General features: G+C 42.7%; 1 protein-coding gene across 1 annotated transcript in view; it reads right to left on the bottom strand.

Moving 5' to 3' along the window:
• LOC129698575 (protein unc-80 homolog) overlaps window positions 1-19,690 on the bottom strand; it is a 319,625-nt gene that overhangs the window by 26,274 nt on the left and 273,661 nt on the right. Inside the window, exons 55-59 of the mRNA XM_055637663.1 lie at window positions 8,964-9,087; window positions 8,463-8,669; window positions 7,810-7,994; window positions 3,936-4,101; window positions 1,565-1,744 (exon numbers count right to left, since the gene is read on the bottom strand). Of these exons, the coding sequence (XP_055493638.1) occupies window positions 1,565-1,744; window positions 3,936-4,101; window positions 7,810-7,994; window positions 8,463-8,669; window positions 8,964-9,087 (862 nt within the window). The remainder of the gene's footprint in view (window positions 1-1,564; window positions 1,745-3,935; window positions 4,102-7,809; window positions 7,995-8,462; window positions 8,670-8,963; window positions 9,088-19,690) is intronic.

The following is a 19,690-nucleotide window of genomic DNA, read 5'->3' as shown; positions in this document are numbered from 1 at the left end:
TGATTGGCTACTCTCAATTATCTCTGGTGTAGGTAGATGGTAGAACAATGTGAGAGAATATAAGTGAGTAATGGGAAATGGGATTGCACTGGGAGCTAATGTAGACCTGATGATTTTACCAACCATATTGAATATTCATATATCAAGCCAGCCTATATTTTTTGATATAAAATCACTGGAGTTTGAGGACATTGTTTTACTGGCATAAAAGTAATCTGATTATCCATATTGGCAGCAACATTTCTTGCACAGCATTTAAACTGCTGATTAAAACATTGGAAAAACCGGTGCAATGCTAATGAATCCCAGTTGTGGATATACTGGTATCGCTGACACCGATCTTTCTTTTTATTCTGGATTTGAAATCATGTATTGTGTTTTTGTATATAATTTATGATGCTTTTATAAATAATATACTAAGCTTTTATAAGTATTTGATGGTGTTTTTATATGCAATGTATTTTATGTAATGTTGTCTCTTGTCTGGACCTTGCGTGTGAAATAAAGTTTAATAATAATAATAATAATAATTTGTGAAAAAGCGCATTTCAAGCCACTATTCCAAATAATAAACTCATCCAGCAAATTGTGCAACATGAAAGCTCATGCCCATTGCTAGAATTATTTAAAAGTTCACCCAGTACATATTTGTTAGTTATAGGTTTATCCTTTTAGTCTGCTAGTTTACTTTGATGAGTTTTCTGGTCAATTTTAATACTGTTGCAATTCATGATCGACTTCTGAGAAGAAACTTCTGCTAAACTCACTCTGGAAAGGACAAGAGAAGAAATTCCCATTTTTTCACTTACTGGTCTGGAGATAATGTGTCAAAGCAGTAATATAACACAGGCAATGCTGCATCAAGCTGACAAATATTTGAGGGGGGTGTGGGGGGGGGGGGGGGGGGGGGGGGGGGGGGGGGGGCATGGGTGCCTGCAACAGGAAGGTATCCACAACTTCCATTGGCATTAAATGTCACAGCTTTTGCAGCAATATTTTTGATCAGATACTTCAGCAGATCCACGCTGGGCACAGCTGATCATTGTGGCTCGGCATCCTACCACTTGTACTTATGCAGTTTATCAGAGGAATAAAGCAGGAGAAGGTAAAGCAGGAAGCTTTGTTCAAATCAAAAATCAGAAAACATACTATATTTTTGACAAAGAGCCAAATACGTCCTAACTAAATTTACTAAAGTGTAAAATGGTCCAATATTAATCATCATGATCTGTATGTGCATGACGATGAATTAATTTGAATTGGAATTGCCTGTGTAAATGTGAGGGTTTAATAATTTTATTGAAAGTAATTTAAAGAATGGAAATATTGTAAAATACAAATGTGCATTCAACATTCTAACAGGCACCATTCAAAGACAATTCAACTTAGACCTTGTAATGTATCAAATATATAACCTGCAGCTCATGCTATTTTCATTGCTCTAAATGATCACCATTGAAATGGAGAAATAAAATGCAAAGGATGAATAAATTGACATGTGCAGTCTGCTAGAAGCAATTAACATGCAAGTTGAACTGAAGCTCTGTTAATGACAAATGCTCACTTTCACCATCCTCCTCATCAGTCCTGCTTAGTGTGTCCTGAGAGGCCTGATGAGAAGGTTGGCTGTCCTGCTCCCACACAGTGCCTGTCCCCGTGTTTGAACGAGACATGGTGGCCAGACTCAAGCGGTAAGCTGATGTGGAAGTTCCCACAGTGCTGATGGAAGGTTTGCCTTGGTATGCTGCAAAGATATAATGAACAAGTTATGAGAGACAAATATGGCACTGCAAGTTTCTGATTAGAGTCTTAGTACTTTCATCAACTGCAAGGAGTAACAAGAGTCTTGCACAATAATTGTAGTCAGCAGATAATATTGATAAAATGCAAATCTTCTTGAGAGGGTGGTGGAAAGCTCGAAATATTGCCAGTTTGCAGACAAGGACAGGATTAGGTGCTTCAAGGTTACGGGGATATCCTGGGGACACAAATGTGATTTGAGCCCAAACCATCAGGCTATGTTACTACTTATTATATTTGGGCAAGTTTATTTAGTTCTTAGCTAAGCAGTTAGAAACCACCCAAGAAATGTTAATTTCACTCACCACCTAATCAGAAAGTACAAGGATAGCAGTTGAGCACAGGCCAGTGGCTTGCACTATCAAGCTCTCAATGCAGAGGATGCACGATGATGTGCAATTTGTAAGGCAATGAAATTTGATAAAATGGTTAAAAAAATGAATATGTATCTTAAAAGCAGTGCATGTGAAGAGTTTGTGATATTACAGAGCTTCCTAAGCTGCATTCTGGGAATACTGCAAAAATAGACTTGGTGGAGCTTAAGCATTATTTCATTATTTTAATAATTAGATATTTAACAATAAACCTAAATGCATAATAGTTACTATCATATAGACATATAGATTACATTCTAATATTGTATGTCATATTAACTGCCTTGAGTTGATGGACAGATGGGTGTTAATCCTTAGTTTTTTGATTTCCATTGTAGAAGTGGATTATACAAATGCAGAGCAACTAAAAGACATGTGGACAATTCTGCAGTCTCTTTGAAGTGGAAAGGGAACTTTTTTGTGCAAAATAAGACGTGAATTTGGAAAGCTGGAAAACATAATTTACCATTAAACACCCCTTGTGTGCAATGGTCCAGAAGCACGTTCGCAGTTCAAGTGGGATATTGAACATATTTAATGGAAAATATAATGACATATTGTCACCTGGCAACATGTGGATGCATGGGTAAAAGACAAAAGCTCAATGTATCTACATAACCCCCTAAAAATCAGGAGATTAAACCATAACTTAAGAAATCAAAGCAAACACAATTCAATGACTTGTAACAGTTATCTTGCCCAGATCGTATGTTAAGAACATTACTTGTCAACATCTGCTGTATTCACTACTCACCTGAGCTCCCTTGTACAATTGCACTGCTCTCCCAATGTATTCACGCATCCCTTCATTTCACTTGGGTTAAATTGAAGTTTTTGCCACACATGCACCTTTTGAGAGGTTCGCACGTCAAAACCATAGTAATAGAAAGTTGCTCATTCTGGTGGGGTTTTCAAGGCAATCTTATGATAGCTATCAGTGACTAGAATCATGACATTGAAGCGGCAAATGCTAGTCACTGGGAAGTAGATGTCAGTGTAGGTCATGGTGATTGAACCATCAACTAATAGTTGATCAACCAGTATCAAACATAAATAAATAGCACGTTAAGTGATATTCAAATGGTACATGAGAATGTGGCATGGACATAACTGTTAAGAGAATGTTTCAGCTTGGCATTCACTGATCTGGCTGTCTCTTTATTGCACATTCACAATAGACAAATTTGGGACACTTTAGCTGAGCAAGCTGAGGCAGTTAGCAATGGTCAACTGTAATCACATTGCTATGGTCTGTGGATATTGTGTGATGCCTGCCAGTTTTCCTAGTATTTGACCTTTTACACTTCCTCAATTGTGAATTTGCAGCTGTAAATTAAGCTTTTCTTAAGCAATGAACAAATATCTGGATTGCCAAATTTACAAGCTTTTATAAAACTGAGGTGGCAAAGGAATAACTTTCCCTGGTGACATAAAATGCAGCAGCTCGCAGAATACAGCCTGCGGAATTCAGCCTACTAGGACCTGCCCTTCCGAGTGGAAGTTTGTCCTGTGCAACAGCTGTAGGACCTCCTGGAGTGTAATATTACAGAATTGAAATCGATGCATAAACATGGGTAACAGTTGAATATTTGTTCATTCAGCCCAAGGCAATCAACCAAACTATCTTAACATTATATTTGCAAATATTCTCTAGTCTCTGGTCATAAAGTTAGGTTACGTGTATTATGAACAGACTTAATTTTATTCATGAAGTACAGTAATTTACAAGAAACTAAATTTGTGTGCTGAGATTACCATTACCTGATCCACTATGTACTGCCTCCTTCAAAATTTTTAATTCGTTGTTAAACTCAGAGACAAGTGAGTTTTTGCTGAGTGGCCTTGGAATAAACCTACGCTCCAACTGGTCTATAATATGATGCCGAGCAGTTACTTCCTCATGGTTTTCTGCTGGATGACTTAATAGCTAGAAGAAACCCAAAGAAAAGAAGAATTACAAATTGCCTATATTTTTATTCCATCCCTATTGTATTTCTCCTCATTTGTTATGTTCTTCCCATGGGATAACAGGATATGCAGGAGTGCAGCATAGGTTCACGAGGTTAATTCCCGGGATGGCTTATGTTGAAAGAATGGAGCGACTGGGCTTGTATACACTGGAATTTAGGATGAGAGGGGATCTTATAGAAACATATAAGATTATTAAGGGATTGGACCCGCTAGAGGCAGGAAACATGTTCCCGATGCTGGGGGAGTCCAGAAGCAGGGACCACAGTTTAAGAATAAGGGGTAGGCCATTTAGAATGGAGAGGAGGAACAATTTCTTCACCCAGAGATTTGTGAATCTGTGGAACTCTCTGCCTCAGAAGGCCGATTCTCTGGATGCTTTCAAGAGAGCATTAGATAGAGCTCTTAAAGATAGCGGAGTCAAGGGATGTGGGGAGAAGGCAGGAACGGGGTACTGATTGTGGATGATCAACCATGATCACAGTGAATGGCGGTGCTGGCTCGAAGGGCCGAATGGCCTACTCCTACTCCTGCCCCTATTGTCTATTGCCATTGACCAATGCAGGTGTAGTCAGGCAATGTTATTACCCATTTCCCCACAGATCTCTACAGCTAGTCACTGATTGAGAAGCATGAGAATCTAGTCTTTATTTTTCCTGAAAAAGACACCGTGATGGGCCTGTCCCACTTAGGCGATTTATTAGGCGACTGTCATATTCTGGTCAGGTCGCCGAAAAAACAGCGAGTGGACCCCATCCTACGACTATGCCTACGGCAAGCTACAACAACCTACAACATAGTCGACAACAAGCTACGACGACCTACAACCTAGTTCCCGACAACCCAATGGTGGCGAGTTAAGACATCCACCTTCAACACACCTATGACCACACCTTCGACAACCGAGGTCATGCTACGACCCTGTAAGAGTCAACTGTAGGCCAATGAACCCTATTTTGACCTCCAAAAGAATGACATCATCCTATTTTACTTTTAAAGGGTTTGTAGGGTGGGGTTTCCTATCATTTTGAGTCATGTTAGCCATGAAGAAACATCGGAGGGCATTGCTCTCACAAGAAGAAGAATCCCTGCTGTTTGCAGCAACCCTCATGCTTATAAATCCACAAGGCAGAAGGACAAGAAGAATGGTGAAGAAAAAGCCCAAGAAGAGGTCTGTGTGAGTGAGGACCTTGTTCCAGAGTACACATGTTGAGCCAGTATGAAAACCTGATGACTACAGCACAAAGATCACGATTCTTTTAGAAACTTCACAAGAATCACCCCTGACCTGTTTCAGGAGACGAAGACACAGGGAGGCCAATCAAATTCACTGGTCAGCACCATCGATAACCAACGACAGGTGGGAACCACCTACATCATCCTGGCGATCTACTACCACCTACTAGCACCTACGTGAAGACCATGGGGTAAAAAAAAAGTCTACGCTAATTTTTCAACATTAGCGGCAACCAAAATGACGTTCCGACTTGTCGCAACACTGAGGAAACTACTCACGACCTTGCAGGCGACACCATGGCAACCACCGGCGAACTTGTGGTGACTGCATGGTCTCCTGTTGTCGCCTAAAAAATCGCCTAAGTGGGACAGCCCCTTAACTTTGATATAACCGACAGTGCGTTATCCTAGAAGGAAATGAATACTGCAGTCTATTTATAGGAAGGAATAAATACTGGTTTAAACCAAAGATAGACACAAAAAGCTGGAGTATCTCAGCTAGTCAGACAGCACCTCTGTAGAAAAGGAATTGGTGACTGAAGAAGGGTCTCGACCCGAAACGTCACCTATTCCTTTTCTCCAGAGATGATGTTGGATCTGCTGGATTACTCCAGCTTTTTGTGTCTAACTGCAGTCGATGTACCTGCTGATTTGGCTGGAGGCTTATCGGCAATCAATCTTTTATGACTCATCTCAGTAAACAAATAGACCAAGCTCTCACCATATATTGCACTTACATTTCGAACCAATGTTGTTAAGGATAGGCAGGTTTACAGGCTCCAGACTCCAGTTGCAATGTTTGGTGATGTTAGCCAAAGTCAGGATCAAACCCGAGTGTCTTGTCACTGTGAGGCAGCATCTCCACCGGACATGGGGGGGGGGGGGAGGGATGGGAGTCAGCGGGCACGCCGGCTCTGCCACACCATGGGCCACCGCCAACCAAGCCACCTGTCCACGTCCACACGCTCGTTAGATCAGGAGCTGAGACTGGGAACTGTACCGCCCTTGCCCACTCCCTCTGCAACTGCAAACAACCCCACTCTCCTGCTCACCTAACCCGCCCATCCCTTCTCTCTGGGTATTGAAGGCGCTTCTGGTCTGCAGTGTGCAATAGTCACCAAAATACACTGCATCATTAGAAAGGAAAAATACAAAACATGTCAATCCCACTGGATAGGCCTTAGTCATGGTGCTGTACAACACAGAAACAGGTCCACCAGCCCAGCTTGGCCGTGCCGTCCAAGTTGGCGTCTTGGGGTGGTCCTATTTACCTGTATGTGGCCCATAGCCCTCAAAACCCTTCCCATCCATTTATCTGTCGTTAATAACCTCAAGTAAATTCCTGCTTCAGTTTCCTGGGTCCAACTCAGAGAGGTCTCCCCTCTTTCCAGCGTTAATCGCTCCACTGTTTATAATGCTCCCTGCATTATGAAGTCCTCGACAGTGAACCCCATGGGCAATCACTACTAAACTGTCTGCCCACACAGTCAGTACACTTGTCTCCCGTACTAAGTCACCCCCCACCCTCCCCCCCCCTCCCCCCCACCCCCCCCCCCTTTCCCTCCAAACTCTAGTCCCATCCCGACCCCCTGGGAAACTGAAGGGAGCGACAATCTGCCACGGATACAAATACATTTCTAAACCAAAAAGGAAACTTTAAAAATCAAGTTGAACCATTTAGGTGCAATGACACCAAACGTATATCTTAATGATTATTAAATATGACATTTTGTTCCGATTTACGAATAATTTACCTAATGAAGCAGAGGCATCTTAAATCAGAAGACATAGGTTTAGGACGAGGAGTTGGAGGTGACCTGAGGAAGAACTTTTTCCACAAAGAGCGTGGTAGAATCTGGAACAAAATGCCTGAGTAGATGTTGGAGTCAGGTACTCTCACAACACTTAAGAAATATTGAGACAAGCACTGTCAAGCTGTAAAAGGCTACTGACCAAGAGCCTGTGGCATTTATATAGATGGGGATTTGATGGTTGACATAGACCTTGTGGGCCATGGGGCTTAACTTCTGTGCTCTGTGACAGCATGACTCGAGCAGAATCCAAGAACAAGAAAATATTTTAGAAGATAAAGAAAACTATGTGCTGTAAAATTAAAATCAGTTTGATTATAAATTTCTATTTTCAGCTGATTTAATTGAATCATTTACTAGCCACTTCCATCTATATGATGGAACATTACTTTGAATCAAAATTAAACCAAGAATTACATTCTAAGTCGCTGGCTAGTTGCACTACGCCCAATCGGTTTTGCTTTTAGCAATAGGCAATTGAGCTTGAATGGAAACTCAGGACTGAAGGGGCTCTTCAAAATGAAAGGACGGATTGGTCGAGGTCAAACAGTACGCAGATTTAATGCAATCATCACAAATTCAAAAATGACAAAAACAGGGCAGGTGTAATTATTTTTTACCTTGCATTGGATAAAAGGACGCAGAAGAATAAAGATGGGGATTCGTGTTCTCACTATAAAATCTATGAAATCCCACATGGCCAGACCTCCAACCTTCCGCAGTGCCATTTCTTTAACTTGCAAACTGAGCTTGTACCACTGGCTTCCCAAATGATGTTCAAAGCACACAAGGATAACCTTTAATGCTAACATAAGCAGGATAATAAAAAAAAAACAAGCAAAAAATAACTGGGTTAAACACAGAATAAATAAATATGACTGTTACATACTTAAAAAGTAATAAAATTAAATGAATAGTTATATTCCATGAATCAACAGAAAATGACACCCAGCAATACACAGGTAAGGTCTGATCCAACTGTATATACATTTTTTTGTTTTAGTTTTTTTAAGAGATACAACATGGAAACAAGGCCCTTCGACCAACCAACCAAAGCACAGTCACTATATCCTACACACACTGGGGACAATTTACATTTATACCAAGCCAATTAAAGTCAAATTAACTTCAATTGTGAAAATATCTCAGTGGTATTGAAACCTGAATTTGCCAATCACCACCACAATTTGACAAACAATAGGTAGAGATAAAGTCGACTTAAAACACATCGTTTGTTACCAAACAACTAAAACAAACTGCTCTCCCGCATTACCCAAGTAGGCTGCCTGGCTTGTAGATTCTGTTAATCCTTCCCGTCGCAGGTCCTTCCCGGCATCCCCTGGAGTTGAACAGTGTGCTGGAGAGTTCTCCAGCATGAAGTTTTTGCTACGGGAAGTACTAATGATTCGCGGTGGGAGAAGAATATTGATTACAGTCTGTAACAGCAGGAAAATCTCAAGTTTCTCCAAGTTAGGGCTATCTATAACAGAAAGGAATATTCATGTCATTTATAAAATGAGAGAATAATATCACCATTCATATTATAAAATCTGCAAGCACCAACATATCATTAAGTTGATAAATAGAAATTTAAACAATACATTTAAGGAAAGCTGTAGCCTACTTTCCCTTTACTTGTCTTTCTGCCGTCAAACTAATTTCCTTCTGCTGGAAGATCGGCTTATTTGTTCAATCACAACGACTGTGAATCTTAGTTTACAGTGGTAAACCGCACAAAAATATATTTTACTATTAAAAAATCATAGCAACTAACCTTTGCTCCCCGTTCCAACTGTTAGCACAAATGGTATCAGAAGATTCAGAAGCATCCCTTCCCTTCTTTCTTGATTTGTGAATGGGGAAATCACATGGCTTAAAGGGAAATCTTCTTTCAAAGCCTTTCATAAAAAGAAGACTACTTTGCTAAGAATACTTTAAACAGCATTTCAATGTGTTCTATGACAGAATAAACACGTAGTCTAGTAAAGGTTACACAGAAAAGCTGGAGAAACTCAGCGGGTGCAGCAGCATCTATGGAGCGAAGGAAATAGGCAACGTTTCGGGCCGAAACCCTTCTTCAGACTGATCAGGGGTGGGGGTGGGTGGGGACAAGAAAGGGAAAAGGAGGAGTAGCCGGAAGGCTGGAGGGTGGGAGGAGACAGCAGGGGAGCTGAGGAAGGGGAGGAGACAGCAAGGACTAACAGAATTGGGAGAAGTCGATGTTCATGCCCCCGGGGTGCAGACTCCCCAAACGGAATATGAGGTGCTGTTCCTCCAATTTCCGGTGCTGCTCGCTGTGGCCATGGAGGAGACCCAGGACAGAGAGGTCGGAGACGGAGTGGGAGGGGGAGTTGAAGTGCTGAGCCACCGGGAGGTCAGCTAGGTTATTGCGGACCGAGCGGAGGTGTTCGGCGAAACGATCGCCCAACCTCCGCTTGGTCTCACCGATATAGATCTGCTGACATCTAGAGCAGCGGACGCAATAGATGAGGTTGGAAGAGATGCAGGTAAACCTCTGTCGCACCTGGAACGATTGCTTGGGTCCCTGAAAGGAGTTGAGGGGGGAGGTAAAGGGACAAGTGTTGCATCTGCTGCGGCCGCAAGGGAAAGTGCCCGGGGAGGGGGTGGACCGAGAGGGAAGGGAAGAATTGACAAGGGAGTTATGGAGGGAGCGGTCTTTGCGGAAGGCAGATATGGGGGGAGATGGGAAGATGTGGCCAGTAGTGGGGTCACGTTGGAGGTGGCGAAACTGACGGAGGATTATTTTTTGTATGTGATGGCTGGTGGGGTGAAAGGTGAGGACTAGGGGGACTCGGCCCTTGTTGCGAGTGCGGGGATGGGGAGAGAGAGCAGTGTTGCGGGGTATGGAAGAGACCCTGGTGCGAGCCTCATTTATGGTGGAGGAGGGGAACCCCCGTTCCCTGAATAGTGAGGACATTTCAGATGTCCTGGTGTGGAACGCCTCATCCGTGGAGCAGATACGGCGTAGACGGAGGAATTGGGAGTAGGGGATGGAGTCCTTACAGGAAGCAGGGTGGGAAGAAGTGTAGTCCAGATAGCCATGGGAGTCAGTGGGTTTATAGTGTATGTAAACAGTAAGTAGTCTAGTAAGTCTGGAGTTACAGCAATCACACTGGTTCTGTGTTATTCCACTTTCCCATCCACTTCCTACAAACAAGGCAATTTAGTGGTCAGTTAACTTACAAACCCACAAGTCTTTGGTTAGCACCCGAAGGCAACCCCTGACGTTTCAGACAGAACGTGCAAACTCCACACTAATAGCACCCAGGTCTCTGGTGATGCGAGGCAGCAGCTTTCACAGCTCTCTACAGTGCCACCACATTGCAGATTCATAACTGCTGGTTGAACCTGCCCAGGAACCACTCAGCCCAGGCCAAAGGAACAATTAAGGACAGGCAATAAATGTTAACTTTGCTATCAGCACCCGTAACATGAGAAAACTATATTTTAAAAATCATTAACATTGCCGTTTAAGGCTCTTAATATTGCCAACTTAGGGAAGGAAACCACTCCTGAACCAGTTGTCGCAGTGTCTGCAGGTGGAGTTCTGATAATTACGTGGCCAGCAAACCAAACACTATGCTCTTGTAACACATTTTGGGGACTGGACCAATGCAACTGGGCTGTTATTTACAGCCGTGCCAACTCAGACCATTGAGATCTCATCATCCTGAAGGCAATGTTATGTTTTTATTATGATGTTTGGATTAAAAGGTTAATAGTTTGGAAATTATAAGGTATTTAAAATGTTTAATATCCAATATTAATTAATATATCCAATCAAAATAGAATGATTGATGATTTTAGAAAAAAGTTCTGGCCACGCACGTCTAGAACTCTGGAAAGCAGCACGTGAGGAAGACTGCATTTTCTTTATGTAAGTCTTCATCAGCATAGGTGGGGATAATTCAACCCAACTCACTTGACAGGAAACAAATTCTATCAATTTCAATTGAGACTAAAATTAGGCAAGGATAATTGGGAGCTTTTACTGGAAAAATGTAATATTTGTCACTTTTCCAGAGGGGAAGAGAACTTAAAATAAAACATTTAAAAAAAAGAGAGCAAGCCAGCGGATCATGCGGCATCGCTGGAGAACATGGACAAGTGACACTCAGTTTGTGACCCTACCCCAAATTCAATTATTGAAAATATCGAGGCTCTATTATTTGATATATTTCTTAATTTGATATATATTTTTAACACTACATGATTTTATTATCTATTTTCAGCAAAACAGAAACAGACCCTTTGGCCCATGGAGTCAACCACTCATCATTCACTTATTTACATGAATCGTTAATTAATTCAATTTTTCTAATTCTTCCCACATTTTCTTCAACTTTCCCCTACCACTCAACTATACACTTGGGGCAATTTGGCAACACTTTGCAACATAGTTGGATGTAGTCACGAAGAAGGCAATCCGCATGCTTGTCTTCGTTTGTTGAGGTATTGAGTATAAGAGTTAGGATATATTAGTCAGGCTGCACTTGGAGTCCTACTATCCTACAACTCTAATCCTATCTCAACAACAAAACGTGTTCTGCATTACCATGCACTTGTTTTCTAATTGAGGTTTGCACTAATGTCTTGTGTTTTCACAGTCATTCTCTTTTCACTGGGTTGAACAATGTCTTTAAAGGGGATCTTATGGGCAAATTTATGATAGAATCACACAGAGTGGAAACAGACCCTTAGGCCAACTAATCCACGCCTGCCACGATAAAAGGGCTGTCCCACTTGGGCAACCTAATCTGCGAGTTCTGGCGAGTTTGCCCTCGACTCATACTCGCAGCATGGTTGACACGAGGTCCTAGGAGGTCTTTGTAACTCTCCTTCATGCACGAGAGTAGTTCCCGCGTACTCAAGGCCTCAGCTAGGTCGCGGCGTATTTTTCAACATGCTGAAAAATGCCTGCGAGTAAAAAAAGGTCGCCATGGAAAAAAAATCGATATTTCTTTTACTCGTAGGTTTAGTCGTAGTAGGTCGGCATGTTAGTCGTAGGCAATCGAGGGTAGTTGACGGTAATCAAAGGTAGTCGGAGGTAGTCGTAGATTGTCGAAGGGATGTCGAAGGAGGTTGTCTTCACTCTCCACTATTCGGTGTACAATTTTCCCGAAGTTAGTCCAAGCTAGTCGAAGCTGGTCTTCTACATAGTCGAAGGAGGTCGAAGGAGGTCTTCAACATGACATTTTTTTAAACTCTCCTAAACTCGCCAATTAGGTCACCGCAGTGGAATAGCCCCTTAACCCATATAAGCTGGTCCGATTGATCAGTGTTTTGGGGCATATCCCTCCAAACCTTTCTTCTCCATGTACACAACAAGAAAACATTCTTCGAAACACAAGATAATGCAGATAGAGCCATAGAGTCCCTACAGTGTGGAAATAGGCCATTCAGCCAAATGTACCCACCCTGTCCAATGTGCCCCATCTGCCTGCTGTTGACCCACATCCTTCTAAACCTACTCAATCCATGTACCTGTTTAAATATTTCTTAAATTATGCAATAGTACCTGGATCAACTACCTTCTCCGTCAGCTTGTTCCATACACCCATTACCTTTGTGTAAAAAAAGTTACCCCTCCGGTTCCCATTAAATCTTTCTCCCCTCACTTTAAACCCATGTCTTCTGGTTCTTGATTCCCCTACTCTGGGCAAGAGATTCTATTCCTCTCATGATTTTGTACAATACCACAAGATCACCCCTCATCCTCCTGAGCTCCAAGCAATAAAGCCCTAGCCTATTCAACCTCTCAATATACCTTAAACCCTTGAGTTCTGGCAACATCCTGGGAATTTTTTTCTGAACCCTTTCAAGCTTGCCATCATATTTCCTATAACATGGTGACCAAAATTGAACACAATACTCTAAATGTGGCCTCACCAATGTCTTGAATAATTTGAACATGACTTCCCACCTTCTATGCTCAATCCATTGACTGATGAAGGCCAATGTGCTGAAAGCCTTTTTGACTACCCTATCCACATGTGACATCACTTTCAAGGAACTATGTACCAGCACTCCTAGATCCCTCTGCTCCACAATACTCCCCAAAGCCCTACCATTCACCGTGTAGGTCCTGCCCATGTTAGACTTTCCAAAATGCAACACCTCACATTTCTCTGCATTAAATTTGATTAACCATTCCTCAGCCCATCTGTCCAACCGATCAAGATCCTGCTGAAATATTTGACAATTATCTTCACTACCACCCTCTTTCGTGTCATCTACAAACTAACTAATCTGCCATGTACATTCTCATCCAAATCATTGATGTAGATGACAAACAGCAACGGGCCCAGCACTGAACCCTGAGGCACACCACTAGTCACAGGCCTCCAGTCAGAAAAACAACCTTCCACCATTACCCTCTGCTTCCTTCCATAAAGCCAATTTTATGCAATCAGCTATCTCACCTTGGATCCCATGCGATCTGTGCTTTCAGAGCAGCCTATCATGTGAAACCTTGTTGAGTGCCTTGCTGAAATCCATATGCACAATGTCTAGAGCTCTGCCCTCATCAACATTTATGGTCACATATTCAAAAAACTCCGATTCATGCGGTATGTCTCCCCAAGTATAAAACCATGTTGACTATACCTAATCACCCCTCGTCCATCTAAATGTACGTATATCTTAGGTACACACAAAATGCTGGAGTAACTCAGCAAGACAGGCAGCATCTCTGGAGTGAAGAAATGGGTGACGTTTCAGGTCGAGACCCTTCTTCAGTCTGAAGAAGAGACTCAACCCAAAACATCACCTTCAATTTAAACCAGCCTCTGCAGTTCTTTCCTACACATCCTATGCATGTATATCTTACTAGCTTTCTGACCACAGATGTTGGACTCACTGGCCAGTTGTTGCCAGGCTTTTCTCTGCAGTCCTTCTTGAATAGAGGCACAACATTTGCCGCTCTCCAGTCCTCCAGCACCTTATCCTTATTTAATGAAGACTCATAATTCTCAACCAATTTCCTCTCAAGCTTCCCAGTGTCTTTGGATATATCTGATCAGACCTGGGAGATTTGTATCCCTTCATACGTGTCAGGACTTTCAGCATCTCCTTGACCATAATACTGACTGCTCTCAAGATACGACCAGTGACTGCCCCAAGTTTCCCTTTGTTCACATGTCTTTCTCCACGGTAAAGACAGAGGAGAAATACTAGTTGAGGACCTTGCACATCTCCTGCAGCATCACACAGAGTTGACCGCTTTGATTCCTGACGGGTCCCACTCTCTCTCGTCACTCTTTCCCCCTTTATGTCCTTTTAAAATCTCTTTGGATTATCCTTCATGTTATCTGCTGGAGCTATCTCCTGTCACCAGGGATACAGTTGGTCTGAGGTTAGATAATATCACAGATTACTGAGGTTAGATGACATCTGGTGATTCTGGTTCCTGACGATTAGCCAGAAGGAACAAAAGACAAGGTGCTGGTGGAACTCAGCGGGTCAGGTGGTATCTGTGAAGGGAATGGACAGACAATGGTCTGAAGAAGGGCCCTGACCCAAAATGTTACCTGTCCACACATGCTGCCTGACATGTAAAATTTGACCATAAATTTGATTTTTGTTCAAGAATACAACATCCTTGGATCACATCGGCCCTCGCCAACAATTGGCCTATCAGTGAGCCACCCTGTCCACAGTCATCTATTGCCGGCCCTTATTTGTCCTTACATCCAGAACCCCCCCCCAATCAGTCTGAAGACGGGTCTCAACTCGAAACATCACCTAGCCATTTTCACAAGGGATATTGCCTCTCCCGCTGAGTTAGTCCAGCATTTTGTGCCTATCTTTAGTATAAAATAGCATCTGCAGTTCATTTTTGTTATATTATAACATATGTGGTGTCTTCTGTCTCCATTAGCCTGAAGGAGAAGGAAATAGAATGAGACAATTGCTGAACAGAAGAAAAGAGATAAGAAGAGAGTAAAAAAGAATGCTGGAATTGTGTTGTCTTTTTAAACACCCTTTTTCCTGCTCTTCCTCTATTTTGCATTTGCCTTCTTCAATATACATCTTCGCTGAAGTGATCTCTTGTGATTATCATAGATAAGTGAAAATATAGGGCCCTCCATAATGTTTGGGACAAAGACCCATCATTTATTTATTTGCCTCTGTACTCCACAATTTGAGATTTGTAATAGAAAAAATCACATGTGGTTAAAGTGCACATTGTCCGATTTTATTAAAGGGTTATTTTTATCCATCTTGGTTTCACTATGTAAAAATTACAGTAGTGTTTATATACCCCCCCCCCCCCCCCCCCCCCCACAATGTTTGGGACATAATGTTTTTGGCACCATAATGTTTGGGACACATGGCTTCACAGGTGTTTGTTATTGCTCAGGTGTGTTTAAATGCCTCCTTAATGCAGGTATAAGATAGCTCTCATCACCTAGTCTTTCCTCCAGTCTTTCCATCACCTTTGGAAACTATTATTGCCGTTGATCAACATGAGGACCAAAGTTGTGCCAATGAAAGTCAAAGAAGCCATTATGAGTGAGGAACAAGAATAAAACTGTTAAAGACATCAGCTAAACCTTAGGCTTACCAAAATCAACTGTTTGGAACATTGTTAAGAAGAAAGAGTGAGGTGAGCTTACTAATCGCAAAGGCACTGGCAGGCCAAGGAAGACCTCCCCAGCTGATGTTAGAAGAATCCTCTCTTATAATAAAGAAAAATCCCCAAACACCTGTCCAACAGATCAGAAACACTCTTCAGGTGTGGATTTGTCAATGACCACTGTCCGCAGAAAACTTCATAAACAGAAATACTGAGGCTACACTGCTGGATGCAAACCCCTGGTCAGCCGTAAAAATAGTAAGATTAAACGAGAACTTACCAGTTTGAAGTTTGATCTTGATTTTATGAGGAGTTACGATGAGCGATTACGTGAAGAAAGCAGTCACCTTGCCTGGCGCGTCATACTTCAAAGCAGCGGTGTGGAATCACAGATTACAGTAGTTGAACTGAACATAGTAAGATTTTGAGAACTGGAACTACCAGATGACCATGATAATATGAGGACGGGAGCGGTGGGCATGTAATCACTCATCGCAACTCCTCATCAAATCAAGATCAAACTTCAAACTGGTAAGTTCTCGTTTAATCTTACTATTTTACTTCTGAGTCACGTGAGTGACTACGTGAAGATTTTGAAGCTCTGTGATTTCATGCCGGAAATGAGTCCATGCGTTACACACTGCATGAAGAGACCATGGATGAGTGAAAAAGATTAATGCATTCAGACATGACTTGGTTTGTTATGCTGATGCTTTAATCATCCAATGAAAGTAATAATGACCCCTTTCATCCAGGGGAAACTATAAAACAGAATGTAAAATGGTAGTTGGCAAATACCCCCGATTTGGCAATGGGTTATATAAAATGTTGGTAAAGTATGTTCGTTTGACCATCCTGCAGCTGCTAGGATGTGGTCCAGTGGAAATGTACATAATCCTTGGAGCTGATGTGTTAGCAGCCCCGGTGGAGTGAGTGTTGAAAATATTAGTATCGACTTCTGTATTAGCCAAAACCCCGTTTTACCACCTGGAGATGGTAGAACTAATACTTCTAATGAAGTTTTTTTTTTTTTTTTTTTTTTTGCAACTAACAAACATTGCTTAGTTTGGAGCCTTTGAGGCTCTAGGTGATCTAGATGTACTGTTGTAAATGTGTGACCACACATTCCCGAAGGTCCATAGGGTATGCCATGAAATTGTTTGGGACCTAACGCCCCTGGTTAGTTCTGGTTGATTAAATCAAAAACATAAAATATTATGTTATAGCAGATGTAACCACCCTGTCCAGTCGCAATTTATGTAGTGACTGGACCCGTTGCACTGAGGCCATGAGGATTACTACCTATGAGATCCGGCTAAAGATAAGGATATAGCTGGTGCTCCCTGGTGAAGTAATGTTAGCATAACGTCATTGTCCCATACTTCCGTGTAACTGGGTCTGGGAGAACTTGTGTTAAGATATCCTATATAATTTTGGATATCAGAGGGTGAGGCCCAACAGTGTAGGTCCCACTTGCTGCAGCAAATATGATGAGAATGCACGTTGGCACAGTTAATGGCACTGTAACTTAATTATTGTCAAAGACTCATTTGAAAATGAACTCTAAGATGTTAGTTATCCGTGCTGTACAGTATGTAACATGTGTATTCAGACAAAAACGTTTCCCATCTGCTGAAGTGGAGATGTACCGCCTTTTGGTGCTTGCCCTGCACTCTGCAGTGAGCACTTACACGGATTGGTCTGACAACCCGAGCCGCAGGAATAATCAGTAGTTCTGATTGGTATCAACTTAAATTTAACTGGATGGGTGAGGGACCCCAATTCCTCAAATATAGTTTGGGCCTACAACAGTTAATTTTAGTAAAATACAGCGTTTAAACATCATCCAAATAGGCGATAACTAATGTTCTTGACCTCTGAGCAGCCCATGCACCGGCTTTAGTAATTTGGTAAATAAACCTGGGAACTGAAGTTAGCCTATTTTGCAACGTTTTAACTGTTATCATTGACCCATCCAGATAAATGTCAAATATCTCTGGTGATCCCGGTGAATGGGAACTGAATTGCATGCATCTTTGAGATCGATGCTTGCCATATAGCTCCTATAGAAATCAGTTGTTAGACAGTAACAAAGTTTACTATTCTGAAAGTCTGTGCTGCACATACGAGTTAAATCTGGATGAAGTGACATCCTCCATCTGTCAACCTGTCCTAAAAGGCAATCCTGCCCATAATACTGGGCCTGCCTCGAAAGACAACTCCGGCCCCAATTCCAAGCCTGCTTGGAACCTATGTATGTTGTGCAGTATAAGTAATCACATGTTATCATCTGTTTTTTAAAACCAGATCTGAATCTCATGTTGTTTTTCATTGTCACTTGTACAAAAACACAAGTGTAAATATTCCCAACATGGTCAACAACCCCATGTTGCGGAAAACCCAGACACACCTACCTCCATGGCTACCGGTGGTCTTATGGTAAGCCCAAAGGCCGCTGATGCGGGTTCTTTTCCCCCTCTTTGATTGGGGAGTAGGACCGGTAGGGTGCATGGATTCCATGTTTCTCCTGAGACCGGCTTGGGTCTTGGTCTGAAACCTCATCATACTAAGCCTGCCTTGTAAGACAACACTGGCCATAATTCTGAGCCTGCCTTGAAAGACGACTTTGGCCATATTTCCGTGCCCAGCTTTCAGGCTACCACCGGCTTCAGCGAACCGCTTACCCCCTATGGAGGCGTGGGGTGTGTCATCGCCTACCGATGAAGCTTTGCTCGTCGTTGGTACCTTGATTAGTCCGACAGCTTTTTGCTTCCTCCTCCTGGTCTTACCTGTGGGATAGGTCTTACCTGAAGAGAGGATTCGGCGGCGGGTTTCATATCCTGAATTTCATGCCCTCCAATGTCACCCTGATAGCGCTGTTCCCTTGTCGGCTCTTGTAGCGTGAGAACTCTGGCCCCTTACGGGTATTCTGCCAACGGCTGGAGACCAACTCTTCCAGCAGCAAAACCTTTTGTTTGCGAGTATCTCTGAAGCCATATGCATGTGCTCCAGTATGTTCATACTTTGAATTTGAAATCAGTTACATACTGACCACTCGCACTCCCCGCCACAGAGAGTGAGATTCGTAGGCAGCCCTGAAAACAGGTGCTGCCGCAGGCCCCTGAGGATACCTGCGCTGACATGGCCCCTCCAGCGGACCTATATCAGGTTTTTTTTTCTTTTTCTCTGGGTCAGACTAAAACTGACCCTGAATGCTCCTCTCCTCAGAGCGGGAGACATTGTGCAGCCCTGAAACAGGTGTCGCTGCCTGAGGGTTCTCCATAATACCCGGGCTGATAACTCCCTCCTTTGGAGTATATTATTGTGGAGCACCTCTCCATGTGGGTTTGAACGTTTAAAAAAGTTAGATTCAGATTCAGATTCAATCTTTATTGTCATTGTGCAGTGTACAGTACAGAGACAACAAAATGCAGTTAGCATCTCCCCAGAAGAGCGAACATAGAATATGAGCAATAAAAATATATATATACATACATACAGTAGTGGTAGTTTTTTCTGGGGGAAGGATTGTCCGGTGGGGGGTGGGGACTGGCAATCACCAAGGTGCAGAGTTAAGTAATGTAACAGCCGCAGGGAAGAAGCTGTTCCTGGACCTGCTGGTCCGGCAACGGAGAGACCTGTAGCGCTCCCCGATGGGAGGAGGGTAAACAGTCCATGGTTGGGGTGAGAGCAGTCCTTGGCGATGCTGAGCGCCCTCCGCAGACAGCGCTTGCTTTGGACAGACTCAATGGAGGGGAGTGAGGAACCGGTGATGCGCTGGGCAGTTTTCACCACCCTCTGCAGTGCTTTCCGGTCGGAGACAGAGCAGTTGCCATACCATACTGTGATACAGTTGGTAAGGATGCTCTCGATGGTGCAGCGGTAGAAGTTCACCAGAATCT

Source organism: Leucoraja erinacea, chromosome 7 (genome assembly GCF_028641065.1).
Source record: "Leucoraja erinacea ecotype New England chromosome 7, Leri_hhj_1, whole genome shotgun sequence".
Classification (NCBI taxonomy): Eukaryota; Metazoa; Chordata; class Chondrichthyes; order Rajiformes; family Rajidae; genus Leucoraja; species Leucoraja erinaceus.
Note: the sequence above shows the minus strand (reverse complement) of the source record. Positions and strands in the feature narration are given on the sequence as shown.